Source organism: Drosophila serrata, unplaced genomic scaffold, assembly GCF_035046125.1.
Source record: "Drosophila serrata isolate PLE 108 unplaced genomic scaffold, ASM3504612v1 contig_342, whole genome shotgun sequence".
Taxonomy (NCBI): Eukaryota; Metazoa; Arthropoda; class Insecta; order Diptera; family Drosophilidae; genus Drosophila; species Drosophila serrata.
This window is the reverse complement of record NW_028257240.1, coordinates 1-14,315: the sequence shown is the minus strand read 5'-3', so window position 1 is coordinate 14,315 and position 14,315 is coordinate 1. Positions and strand designations below refer to the sequence as shown.

The following is a 14,315-nucleotide window of genomic DNA, read 5'->3' as shown; positions in this document are numbered from 1 at the left end:
CCGGTAGTCAATTTCCTCGTATTCTGTCCTATATTTTCCATCGCGCCTACTAACACCTAACCCAAACAGGCACGTGCCTGGTGTCATACGGGCCACTTGAATGTACTGACCTTAGTGAATCAACGTCCAAGAATAAATTGATTTTTGAGCAATGATAGGAGTTCAATACTCTTTGTTTATGAGGGAATAATGCCACACCGGCTTCACTAAGGAATTTAGCGGGATTTCTGACGGCAAACCCCTTATTCACACACATGTACTGGAGGATTCGTCCCTTGAATCCATCCAGAATTTGCTTCAAAATTTATGGGTTTCTGTGCGGATATGGTTTTTCCATTCCACACCCATACACAAATAATTTTTCCAATATTTGCAGTGAACTCTGCTGCTGTAGGCGTTGGAGGAATTCATTATGTTGCTTTTTTTGGTGGTAACGATGAGGTTTTTTTTTCGTTAAGTGAGATGTTTTGGTTTTCACGTTGTATGTTTGTTTTTTAATTGTTTTTTTTTTTTTTTTTTTTGTAAATATACTTTGGTTAATGTTTATATTATTTGTTTAAAAATGTTAAAATTTTTTGTTTTGTAAAAGTTCCACGTACATTTACATTCTAAAAAAAAAAAAAATTTTTTAATATAAAATTATTATTTTTTTTTTTTTTGTAGATGTTCTACGTAGACTTGTAAACTTTTCTAAATAAAACGAAGGCGAAAACAGGCGTGTTTAAAACGTTTGGATCACAAACTATAAGTGAAATCTGAGGTTCTAGAACTTTGCATTTAGGTAAATATAGACTCATTCACCTGAGTTTGCAACAACTTGACCGGATTGGAAACAGGTTGTTTTATGTTGGGTGGTGACAATATGGATGTTCCTTTTTATACATCACCCCCTTATTTTATAGTTTGGTCAAGGAGGCATCGAAATTGTGCACATGATTTTTCAAGATTTGCTCATACGTTTAGATGAAGGGGAACATTTTGCGCGTGGCAAATCATTTTTGAGTACAGTCACATACCATTACGGGGTTATGAAAAGAAAGATGATCTACTTTCCTTTTTCATGGCTCAGACATTTTTAACAGGGAAATGGGTGTATAAATGAAAGACCTTAGACCTTTTTGGGATGGATTGAATTCAGCTGACCTTTTCAGCCTTCATTCCATTTATGTTTGGGATCGCCAGTGAATGTCCTTTGGTGGAAGGAAATTGCACATAAGTGTCCCTTCAATCTATCATCAATGAAAATCTTTTCATCTCTCCCTCTTCAATGCAGGTGCCATGTGACCTTATCACCTTCCATCCCTTTTTGGCGTCTGATTCGATTGTGGCGATTGTCGCATTCGCACTCTGCCGTATCGAGTGCGTCTTCGTGGCGGTAGCGCTTCTACAAACGTTTCTAACCCCATTCAATCAGTGACTCTAATTCATTTTTATTACTCTTCCTTTTTAAATGGTGACACTTAACCCTAATTCATCAAATAAATACACCTTATAAACGATAAAAAGATCAAAGCTGTCCCGCTTCTAATGTATTCTAACTTTTTTCATGTGCCCTTTAGCCAGGATCTTGCTTAATCTTGCCGTTTCCTTTATGTCCTCAATTGCTTTGCAGTTACCCTGCCAGAATTCTTTCTTGGCTTCGTATCTTGCTCTCTTGTACTGTTTCTGTGGCTCTTTGTAAGGCGCCCATACTTTAGATGCACAGCTGGATTTCAAGGTTTTTCATGCCCTCATTCTGAGGTCACTCAGCTCCCTTGTCCACCATGGTGAATACTGGTTCTTTGAGAATGTCACTCTACATGTTTCATTGAAGGTATTGTTTTTATATATTAGTGAGGTTCTTCACTGCCTAGTTCGTTTTGCGTGGGTTGCGTCTTGATGCCGGCCTGCTGGTCGGCACCGTTATCTGGAAAAAGATATATTGGTGTTCTGAAAACGAATGCTGAATCGACACATTCCAGTTTTCGACCCCGTAATGTCTGTGTTCTACGAGTAAGGTTAGGTATAGCACCTCTTCTCACCCTTTAAAGTCCTCTGTGCTTGGGAATACAAAGGTGGGTATGCTTTCATTGTTGCATATTGTGACATTACGACATATAATATGATTAAAAAGTGACTCACCTCTTTCATTTGTTTCTGAACTTCCGATCACCTGAGTTGTGATTTTGTCTTCACCTCATTGCAGCAGGTCGACTACCGGGTTCGGCGGAGCTGGATCGTGGGCCATGTAGGCTGAGGCGATTAGAATTTCCGTCCTCTCTTCTGTCCCGAATTTGGCAAGATCCGGTGTACTATAATTAAAACACAGAACAGTATATTGTATCCAAGCATTGTGAGACCAGACCTTCTCGACTCTGTTCCATGGTTCTTGTATTAGTGCTGTCAATCCCCCTCTCACTTAGGAGGATCGACAAATTAGCCGAAGCGTGCGAACTGCTCTTCAGGTTAATTTGCACTACTGTTGACATCGTGGTTGATTAGTGTAGAATTGGGCAACTCGTCGTCGATGATCATGTAATGCAACAACCGATTCGTATAGTCCACCTCTTCAAGGACCTTAACCATGGCCTTCCTAATACAGTACCGGATTTTATGTTCTTTCTTCTCTAGTTGTGCCAGGCATCTGTGGTTGATGAGCAGAAGAAATGGCTGGCTCGTCTTCATTCCCTTCTCTGCCTTGAGGATGGCCCAGTCTTTCGTATGAGCTTACGGGTTCTGTGCTCTTACACTTTGGAGCACCCTTTTATGGTCAGATTGACCCTTTGGTAGCCCAGCTCTCGAGTTCTTTTTAGGCGTTCACCGTCGTTGAGTTCATCATTGATGTTATAGGCCTTATAATTTTTGCTGCCCTATTTTGTATGGAGCCGACAGCGAGATTAGTCCACTGTTAACCGATTTGCTCAAAAACTGACGGCTAAACATACAACCAAAAAACCTTTATCCTTTATCCTGTCATTTCTTCACGCCATTGAAAAGCTCAGATATAAAAAAGCGGTGAAAAAACGATTTTTGAAATGCTTATTTTTAATACAACCAAAGGTCAAAACCCCCAAACCCAGTAATTAAAAATTAGTAAATTCGTTATTTAACATTTAAAAAATTTATTTTGCTCGAATCGCTTTATTTCCGAAATAAAGTGAAAATAAAAAAATCACGCCTTCTTTAAGAGTTTAAAATCCAATGTTGGGTGCGGACGACAGGTCCGTTGATGTCTTCTAGCCGGCTGGCCGTGGAATATCCAATTAGGAAGATTATTGTGGAAGGATAACTGTCCTTCTTTATCTGCTGATCAAGAACTCCGACAGATTTGTAGTGATAAGGGTTTAACGACGATCGGGGTTAGGTCTGTGAGCTAAGTCTCTTTATTTGTCAAGAATAAAATCAAAACTGAACTTAAAAGCTAACAAAAGTAAAACTCACAGCCGCCGGTTAACTTATGTAGTTAACTTACATATTTATTTTTGACTGAAGAACGATACGGATAGAGTGAGAGAGACAGAGAGGCAAATAGTATAATAGTTTGTTTGTCAGCGGTGTTTTAAATATTCCCGACGCCACACTTTTAGTATTTCTCGTGCGGCTTGCAAAAATGTACGGTATGGTGACTGGAAACCAGTTTGGGGACGCGAATAAGTTAATTCCTTGAGGTGTGACCGCTCTTTTTACTACTTCTTCTGCAATTATTGAGGACAAATGTTGCGGTCATACTTTGTTGACTCGGCTCCTTTAAAACGTAAGACTTTTTCAACATTTATTGTTTGGTTTTTGATTAATAATTATTCATAAGCGATTGATGTGCATTCCAGCAGTAGTGCCTCTCTTGGACAGCTCCCAGACGCCATAATATTATAGCCATATGGAATGCCTGTACAAGAAACTCAGATGATTCGATAAAGATTGATCGGTGTCCGGTTCACGAAAGAATATGGTGGCACCAGTCGCTATACCTATAAAATCCCTCAACCCACCCATTGGGTCAGTCTGGTATAAAGCTAGCAATGGCATCTAAAATGGTTCACAATATCGACCTGTCTGGAGTTTAATAATCTGCTCCAGGAGCATCAAGATGTCTCAGATCTGCAAGTCGAGCTGTGAAGCTGTTCCAATTTTTTCATAGCTGGATCTAAAATTTTAAATATGCAAGTGAGAGCGGTAGGTAAATTAAAATGTTTATTCTTTTCGCAAGCCGCTCGAGATATAATTTAAAGTGTGCCGTCGTGAATTTCCTAACGTCATGAAACTTTCTAGTATTTCGTGACTCTGTACAGGCCTTTTAAACGGAGCTGCCGACCGGCCGTTTTCAACTATTTGCCTCTCGCTCTCTCTCACGTGAATACACTTTTTCGCGTTGCAAAAAAGTTTTACTCACTACATACCGTACTATATGGAAAACTGTTGCTGTTTCAAAGAATGCCAAACTAGCTTTTTTTAATTTAGTCAATATTGTCAATGATTTCGGGTAGCTGAACAAGTGAGAGTTAGATGAAAAGTTCGTATGGGGACATTAGTTTTCAGTTCCCGATATTTTCAGTAATAAAGTCATAGGTTGCGTTCAGCACAATAACATGAGCACTGATTAGTGATGGATTTCTATCAATATTTTTGCTTAACGCCTATGATCACTAATAATGATGAACGATACCATCCATTGGGATGCACACAAATTTAGCGTAAAAAAAAAGGACAAAACTAAAAATAAGAAAGCAAACAAGAGGAAATCAACGGCATCCTTTGTTATTCTTGAATCATTAGTTATTATTTATTGAATATATTTTTAATTATTATTTAGTTTCTGTAGCCATTAACCAGAGTGCAGTGCTGTAATGACGGCAATGGCGAAAAAAAATTGAAAACCCGGCTTTTTAAAAAAAAGAAGAGCGACATCAACTAACGTATTATCTTATGAGGTCAAAAACTATTGCTTGGACAATTTAAGGAATGTTTTATTATGTTCCTAGCTGATTTTCACGTATTTATAAGCAAAATCAAATGAATGTTGGCATGAGCGTTAAGGAGAACACATTTAATTACAGATCCATCACTGATCGGTGATTGTTGTTCTGCTTAACGCAACCATTCAATCGTAAAAGGAATACCCTGAATATAAAGTTAAAATTTTATAAGAAGCAAAACTAAAAAAAAACACCGAACGAAATATAGAAGAAACTTCGGACTTTCCTTTTACTCTGGTACTAAAATAAACTAGATGTTGAAAGCAAAAATTGTAAAGCGTTGTCAGTTCAAAAAACTACACAGATTCGATTTCGTAACAAAATAAATTAATTGTATACATACTTTTGAATGGAACACTTTAGACAGCAGGAAAATGTTAATTTAATAAATGCTGTATTGGCAACGCCCATATGAGATTTAAGCTAATAATCTTTTACTTCGGCGGCGATGACGTTGCCGCTTTTGTTTTTTTGTGTTCAACTTAATGGTGGCTAATATATCAGTTTTATTTCAAAATTCAATCAGTTGAAAATCAATTTTATACCTCTTTGTATAGCACATGTTTAATAGGGTAAAACGGAAGTTTGGTTACTGTTGTCGTACTGGATAAGGTTTTTAGTTGCTAAAAATACGTAAAGGGTAGAAATAGTAAAATATAATAGGGAGGAATGCTAAAGATTTTGTTTAATAATGATTTTTGTTTAATAATGTAACATCGACTCCTTTGTTATGTTCTCTTTCCGACAAAATATATCACCGATAATTCATTCTGTCAGTGTCGAATTCCCTAAATAAAAATATTATATTTAAAGAATATATCGATATATTGATACTGTCATATAATATTTCTCACATCCCCATTTAAAACAATTTACCGGTGTATCTGTTCTCTATTAGAAATTTCACTTTAATTTTAACATGGCAGATTGGGTTAAAAAAGCTGAAGACCAGGAGGTTTCAAAGCTGGTATTGTTTATTAGATTATTAATTTTATTTCACTTATTAATATTTCTTGTATATGTTAGGTTAACCTACTTCACATAGATCCAGATGATATCCCTTCAGCAAAACCAGTTACTAAATATACTGACGGAAATGAGCCCGATGAGGCAGAGTGAGTGTTATACAAACCTTTCTTGTAAATAATTCAAATAAGCTTATAAATGTATTCAGTTTGTCAAGTAATTCTTTGGAAAACAAAAAATCCCTCACAATTTTGGGTTTAAACTGGAAATTTATTAACAAATACAAGAATTTTCGAAAATTTTCTTTTATAATATTAGGATAACTTTAATCTATAAATATAAAAAAAAAACTTAAATATTTTAACTTAAAACATCGTAAAACATAACAAAAACAAAAACATTGCAATTCGTATGCTGTCAATTAATTCTTTGCTAAATACAAACAGGAGTTGAAGAGATTCCTAGAATTAAGCAACGCAAAGCTAATTCTGAGGAAAATTAACGCTTGCCACTTCTTAGTGGTCTTTACTTTTATATTCTTGAAAAATTTCGTTGGAAGAAGTTCGTGTTTGATCGAGTCCAGAATTTTAATCATGCCCGACAAACGAATTGACGATAATAACATACAATTGGTTTACTTTAACCATTATAAATGGTAGTCGGCGTCGAAACATTCAGAAATTTTTATACCCTTGCAGGGTATTATAATTTCAGTCAGAAGTTTGCAACGCAGTGAAGGAGGCACCTCCGACTATATAAATTAAATATATTCTTGATCAGGATCAACAGCCGAGTCGATCTAGCCATGTCCGTCTGTCCGTTTCTACGCAAACTAGTCTCTCAGTTTTGAAGCTATCTGAATGAAACTTTGCAGTTAGTCTTCTATATACTCTCACTCGTATATATGTCGGAACGGGTCGGATCGGACGACTACATCATATAGCTGCCATAGGAATGATCGGAAAATTAAAAAAAAAAATTATAACATTTTTAGTTTTCAACAGAATTTGATTAAATTTGAGATATAGCCATTTCATATTATTCTACAATTTTGTGTAAAATTTTACGAAAATTGGACTATATCATATAGCTCCCATAGGAACGATCGCGAAATCAATTCAATTAAAAAGTATAACATTTTTAGTATTCAACAGATTTTCATCAAATTTGATACATATCTATTTTATAAGAAATAAAAGAAATTAATAAAATTAAAGATTATAACTTCTTCAGTTTTCACCAGATTTTCATCAAATATGAGATATAGCCATTTTATAGGCTATATCTCATATTTGATGAAAATCTGGTGAAAACTGAAGAAGTTATAATCTTTAATTTTATTAATTTCTTTTATTTCTTATAAAATAGATATGTATCAAATTTGATGAAAATCTGTTGAATACTAAATTATTAGTAGTCAAATTTTATGAAAATCGGACGATATAACAAAGTTTGTCAAGTAATTCTTTGCAAAACGAAAAATCCCTCACAATTTTGGGTTTAAACTGAAAATTTATTGACAAATACAAGAATTTTTTAAAATTTTCTTTTATAATATTATTAGGATAACTTTAATCTATAAATATAAAAAACAAAACTTAAATATTTTATCTTAAAACATAGTAAACAAGAAAGGAAGCTAACTTCGGCACGCCGAAGTTTATATACCCTTGCATATAGAACTTCTATGAATAAAAAACCATACAATATAAATGATATATATTTGTGTTAAAAAACAATGAAGTAATACCTGCTTTCATTGTATTCACCTATACATATTATATTTGCAGTTTTACATTCAAAGATTTGCATTTTTCCTCTACATCAAATGATCGATTGTATGGCACCTTGTCAAGTAATTCTTTGCAAAACGAAAAATGCCTCACAATTTTGGGTTTAAACTGAAAATTTATTAACAAATACAATAATTTTTGAAAATTTTCTTTTATAATATTATTAGGATAACTTTAATCTATAAATATAAAAAACAAAACTTAAATATTTTAACTTAAAACATAGTAAAAAATAACAAAAACAAAAACATTGCAATTCGTATGCTGTCAATTAATTCTTTGCAATTTGCAAACAGAAGTTGAAGAGGTTCCTAGAATAAAGCAACGCAAAGCTAATTCTGAGGAAAATTAACGCTTGCCACTTCTTAGTGGTCTTTACTTTTATATTCTTGAAAAATTTCGTTGGAAAAGGTTCGTGTTTGATCGAGTCCAGAATTTTAATCATGCCCGGCAAACGAATTGACGATAATAACATAGAATTGGTTAACTTTAACCATTATAAAGGGTAATCGGCGTCGGAACATTCCGAAATTTTTGGTATTAAGTTAAGAACAATTTATAAAATAATTAAACGATCTGAAAAGACAAATAGACTTCACCTGTACAATTCTACAGGCAGATTACCAAAGCTCTCCAGACGCGACCATTATAAAATTTCGAAACAAATTGATAAAAAACCCGCCAAAAACCCTCAGGAAGTTGGCTTTGGACTTAAAAAATTATTGCAGAAAAACAGGTTGCCATGAGACTGTGAGGAAAGTCCTGAATCTCTACAAATACTCCTCACATATAGCCAGGAAGAAACCAATGCTTTCAACTATAAATATTGAAAGGCGGTTTAATTTCTCTATCGGCCACGTTAACCAGCCTCCTGAGTATGGGGATGAAGTTTTTTTTTGTGACGAGACTAAAATAATGCTATACACTCATGGCTGACCCAATAAAGTTTGGAGGAAACCAAACACAGGTGTCCAGCCGAAAAATATCATACCAACATTCAAATTTGGCAAGTTTTCTGTATTGATAAGGGGGTGCATATCATCCAAAGGCGTTGGTAAGCTGCGGATTTTAAATGATATAATGACGAAGGAGTTTTATTTGGACATCCTTAAAAAGGAATTGACCAGAAGCGCGGAGAAATTTGGTCTGCATGACGTAACTTGGCCAAAAAGAAATAAATATTAACTGCACCAGGAAAACAAACTCCAGTTCAAATCGCAGCTGTGCAGGACCTGGCTCCTGTTAATTGCAAAAAAGTCATTGACACTCCTGCGGAAAGCCCAGATATAAATATAAATAGAAAATTTTTGGGATTTTTTGGAAAAGAAAGTGACTAAACGGACTCCAACAAATAAAAAGGGTTTAATTAAAGTAATAGAGGAGAAATGGGAGAAAATTCCAGAATATTACGACTTGAAAGGGCTAATAATGCCAATGTCGCGACGCCTCCATGCTGTAATTGATGCAAATGGACTCCATATAAAATATTAACGCCGCAGCTATTATAATTTTTAAGTTATCCTTGGTTAACTATAACGTCTTTGCAAATTGCAAAGAATTAATTGACAGCATACGAATTGCAATGTTTTTGTTTTTGTTATTTTTTACTATGTTTTAAGTTAAAATATTTAAGTTTTGTTTTTTATATTTATAGATTAAAGTTATCCTAATAATATTGTAAAAGAAAATTTTCAAAAATGCTTGTATTTATTAACAAATTTTCAGTTTAAATCCAAAATTGTGAGGCATTTTTCGTTTTGCAAAGAATTACTTGACAAACTGTATATGATATAATAGTCCGATTTTCATAAAATTTGACACAAAATTTAAGACTAATATAAAATGCCTATACCTAAAATTTGATGAAAATCAGTTGAAAACTGAAAAGGTTATAAATTTAATTGAATTAATTTCTCGATCGTTCCTATGGGAGCTATGTATATGATATATTAGTCCGATTTTCATAACATTTTATGCAAAATTGTAGAGTATAGTAAAATGGCTATATCTCAAATTTGATCCAATTCTATTGAAAACTGAAAAAGTTAAAAAATTTTTTGTAAAAATTTTCCGATCATTCCTATGGCAGCTATATGATATAGTCGTCCGATCCGGCCCGTTCCGACATATATACGAGTGAGAGTATATAGAAGGCTAACTACAAAGTTTCATTCAGATAGCTTTAAAACTGAGAGACTAGTTTGCGTAGAAACGGACAGACGGACAGACGGACAGAAGGACAGACGGACAGACGGACATGGCTAGATCGACTCGGCTGTTGATCCTGATCAAGAATATATATACTTTATATAGTCGGAGGTGCCTCCTTCACTGCGTTGCAAACTTCTGACTGAAATTATAATACCCTGCAAGGGTATAAAAATAGCAATAACAAAAACATTGCAATTCGTATGCTGTCAATTAATTCTTTGCAAAATGCAAACAGGAGTTGAAGAGGTTCCTAGAATTAAGCAACGCAAAGCTAATTCTGAGGAAAATTAACTCTTGCCACTTCTTAGTGGTCTTTACTTTTATATTCTTGAAAAATTTCGTTGGAAAAAGTTCGTGTTTGATCGAGTCCAGAATTTAAATCATGCCCGGCAAACGAATTGACGAGAATAACATAGAATTGGTTTACTTTAACCATTATAAAGGGTAATCGGCGTCGGAACATTCCGAAATTTTTTATATTAAGTTAGGAACAATGTATAAAATAATTAAACGGTCTAAAAAGAAAAATAGACTTGACCTGTACAATTCTACAGGCAGATTACCAAAAGCTCTCCAAACGCGACCATTATAAAATTTCGAAACAAATTGATAAAAACACGCCAACAACCCTCAGAAAGTTGGCTTTGGACTTAAAAAATGATTGCAGAAAAACAGGTTGCCATGAGACTGTGAGGAAAGTCCTGAATCTCCACAAATACTCCTCACACATTGCCAGGAAGAAACCAATGCTTTCAGCTATAAATATTGAAAGGCGGCTTAATTTCTCTATCGGCCACGTTAACCAGCCTCCTGAGTATGGGGATGAAGTATTTTTTTTGACCAGAAGCGCGGAGAAATTTGGTCTGCATGACGTAACTTGTCCAAAAAGAAATAAATATTAACTGCACCAGGAAAACAAACTCCAGCTCAAATCGCAGCTGTGCAGGACCTGGCTCCTGTTAATTGCAAAAAAGTCATTGACACTCCTGCGGAAAGCCCAGATATAAATATAAATAGAAAATTTTTGGGATTTTTCGTTTTGCAAAGAATTACTTGACAAACTGTACATATGAACATAACTAAAATGAAGCGATGAATGTATCTACAATATACAGTATGTCAAGAAACTGTTTACACACTGAAGATTTAAAATATTTTTTGACGGTGCATGCAAATATAACGCTTTTAGTAAGATTTTTAATATTTTTTTCAATGGATATCTATTTATTGGATAATTCTTAATGATAATATTCAAAAACATAAACAAAACAATTTAAGATTTAACAAAAAATTAATAAAAAATAACTTTTCACATTTTTGACACTGTCAAGAAACTCTTTACACAATATACAAAACGTACAGCTAAGAGGATATATTTAACAACTTAAACAATAATTTATTAATTTTAGTACTTTGTGTGCTCCCCCTTAGCATTTACTACATGCTGGATGCGTTTTTTCATGGAATTGATTAGCTTTTCGAAGAGAATTCCAATGGAATTCTCTGCCTCTCTTCCAGCACTGCAGTTTTGAGGTCTGCTCGATTCCTCGGTTGCCTTTTAGCCACTTTTTTCTTTAAATGAACCCACAAATTTTCAATGGGGTTCATGTCAGGGCTCTGAGGAGGTGTATCTATAACCTTTTGGCAGTTATACAGGAGCCATGGCCGCAAAGTTTGCTCCTTATGTTTGGGGTCATTATCTTGGTAAAATTTGAATTTCGACTTTTCTTCGTCCATTAAGCCAAATTTTTTAGCACTCTGTCTCAAATTTGATTGGAGTATGGAGAGATACTGCTCAGCATTCATAGTGCTTTCTATGAATGCGAGCTCCCTGACTCCCTTGCTGCTTATACACCCCCAAACCATAACCGATAATTTGCCAAATTTTACGGTAGGCACAATGTTGCGCTGGTTTAATGTGATTAACGGCTTACGCCAAACTCTGGAAGGACAATCGTTGTAATACAGCATAATTTAAGTTTCGTCGCAAAAGATGACGTTATCCCAGTAATTTTCCAGCTTGCTGATCATCTCCATAGCGAAAAAATACCGCTTCTGAATGTTTACTACGGATATCAGCGGTTTCTTTTGCGCAACTCTTGATGAGTATTTGTTCCGTAGAATCAATTGGCGCACGGTTTCGTGCGAAACGACTACGCCACATTCTTCCTCCAACTCCTTGGCAAGAGTTCTGATCCAGATTTGGGGGTTATGACGCACCTTACGCGTGATAAGGAGTTCTGCCCGTTTCTCTATCTTCAACTTCCTACCTCCTCCAGACTTTTCTTCCAGCTTTCCTTCAATTTTAGCCCGATTTAAAACATTGTAAATAGTTTTCCGGGATACCCGAAACATGTCGGCCAACTCAGCTGCAGATTTTCCAAGTTGGTGGTTAAGATAAGCCAACTGGACCACGTCAAAGGTCAATCTAGCTCCAGGCATTTTTAAAAATTGATATTGTCGCTTTTTGATGTGTGCTTTGCAAATTTCACAATAAAAAATGAAAAGAATGCATCCATGTCGATGCGAGCAAAAGCATAGGTAACAATAAAGTACCGTTTTTTTCTCAAGAAGGATCAAAACAGAATGGAAAACTAAAGTGTGTAAAGAGTTTCTTGACAGTGCCAAAAATGTGTAAACTCATTTGTTGTTGCTTTGAAGCTGTTCCTTTGGTTGTTTTGTTTTTGTTTTTGTACATACTCATTAAAAATACCCTATTTATTAGTTGTGCATTCAAAAAAAATCAAAAACATTTAAAAAAAGGCGTAATTTTTCCATGCAAAGTCAAAAAATATTTTAAATTGTCAGTGTGTAAACAGTTTCTTGACATACTGTATGTATACATATAATGAAACGGACAACTCCCTCTCCATTTTCAATAGGTCGAAGCTCATTTACTATTAATCAGTCATTTAACATAAACATAAACATTTAACAAAATTTAACATAACCAAATTAAAGGGCTGTTTTTCATGCCGAAGTTTTTTTCGTAAACTTCCTTAAAATTAACATATTAAATTAATTTTTTAATATAAAATTTTGTTTGATTTGAATATTTTAAAATCCTTTCAGGTTATTTTATCAAAGTTAGTCATTTTTTGCTGGTTTCTACATTAATTTAAAGCAATTCCGCAAGTGCACTACTTTGTTAATTTTTATTGAAAATTCTAATTTTTTCGGATGGCTAGTGTAATATTTTCTTAAAATTTATAATAATGCTATGTTTTGTATTGTTTTCATAAAGACAGTTATAGATGAGCTTATGCATGATACAATTATACAAGGTAGTCTCGTCGGCTGCCTAACCGTTCGGCTTTTTGTCAGTGCGTTCTCGTTTGTCAAAGGAATAGGTTGTGTGCGGACGATTTTTTTTTTACTATTAACCCTTGTGTGAGATGTCGTTCTGCAATTTTTGTCGGAAGCACGTGCATGGAGTAAAATTGATAAAAGCACCAAAATGTTTAACCATGTGGACATTGTGGGAGGAAATTAAGGAGCTGGAAATTGTTTTTTTAGATATAGTTTCTGATTATTTTAGTACTACAAAAAACGTTAAGGAGAAACTATTAATAGGTGCTATGAATATAAGCATTAATTTAGATATAAAAAAATTTTACTTTAAGATTCGCATATATTTTAAAATTAAGAACTTAAACAAAAAAAATAGGTATACAAAAACAAAAATTAATTAATTAATTAATTTCAAATTCAAAACTATTAAAAATTAAATTATAAAATACTTCAACTCTTTTTACTATATATGAACAATTTAACCTCCATGGACTATCTAAGGGTTAAACTAAAAGCTCTTATGTCGTTTCACTCGCACTTACTTCGCAGACTCCTCTCACTCGCACTTGTTGTGAGTAATGAATAGGGGAGTGCTTTTGCCGACGAGACTACCTTGTATAATTCTACCATGAACTTATGCTTCAGAATGTCAGATTGGTCCTAAGGGGCGCAGCTCTTTTAGTTCTGAAAACTACGCCGTATGCTCATGTTTTATGATCATTGCATCAAGCCGGCAATTCTGATTGACGGATCCGATCTGAAATTAGTTAATTTAATTTTAAGGACATCTTAGAAACAAAATGGGCCGAATTATAAGATGATATGCTTATTTTAGACGCTGCTACTGTTTTTGGTTCTTTATAAATGGATCTTAACATCCTACTTGACCATCAGAAATGAAATAATGTATTCAAATTATTTTTTTGTTTTAATTTTAATATATTCAAAGTTCTTTAAAAATACTGAGTTTTAATATCTTGCATAGTTTAGCAGTTGTTTTGACTCAATATTTAATTGTATGATTTTATTAATTTTATTGATTTCTATACAATTTAAGTGATTTTGGTTATTTAAATTTAAGTCGCCCCTATTGTGATGGATG

General features: G+C 34.2%; 1 protein-coding gene and 1 long non-coding RNA gene across 2 annotated transcripts; one reads left to right on the top strand and one right to left on the bottom strand.

The window, feature by feature from the left end:
- The first annotated feature begins 5,782 nt into the window (after positions 1-5,782).
- LOC147642866 (uncharacterized) lies at positions 5,783-6,217 on the top strand. The gene is made up of 2 exons (XR_015272834.1): positions 5,783-5,919; positions 5,979-6,217. It is a non-coding gene; the product is annotated as an uncharacterized LOC147642866 (long non-coding RNA).
- A 5,679-nt stretch (positions 6,218-11,896) lies between these two features.
- Positions 11,897-12,364, bottom strand: LOC147642865 (uncharacterized). Its single transcript, XM_086838003.1, has one exon. The coding sequence runs from the start codon at positions 12,362-12,364 to the stop codon at positions 11,897-11,899; it is 468 nt and encodes a 155-aa protein (XP_086694129.1).
- Positions 12,365-14,315: the final 1,951 nt, after the last annotated feature.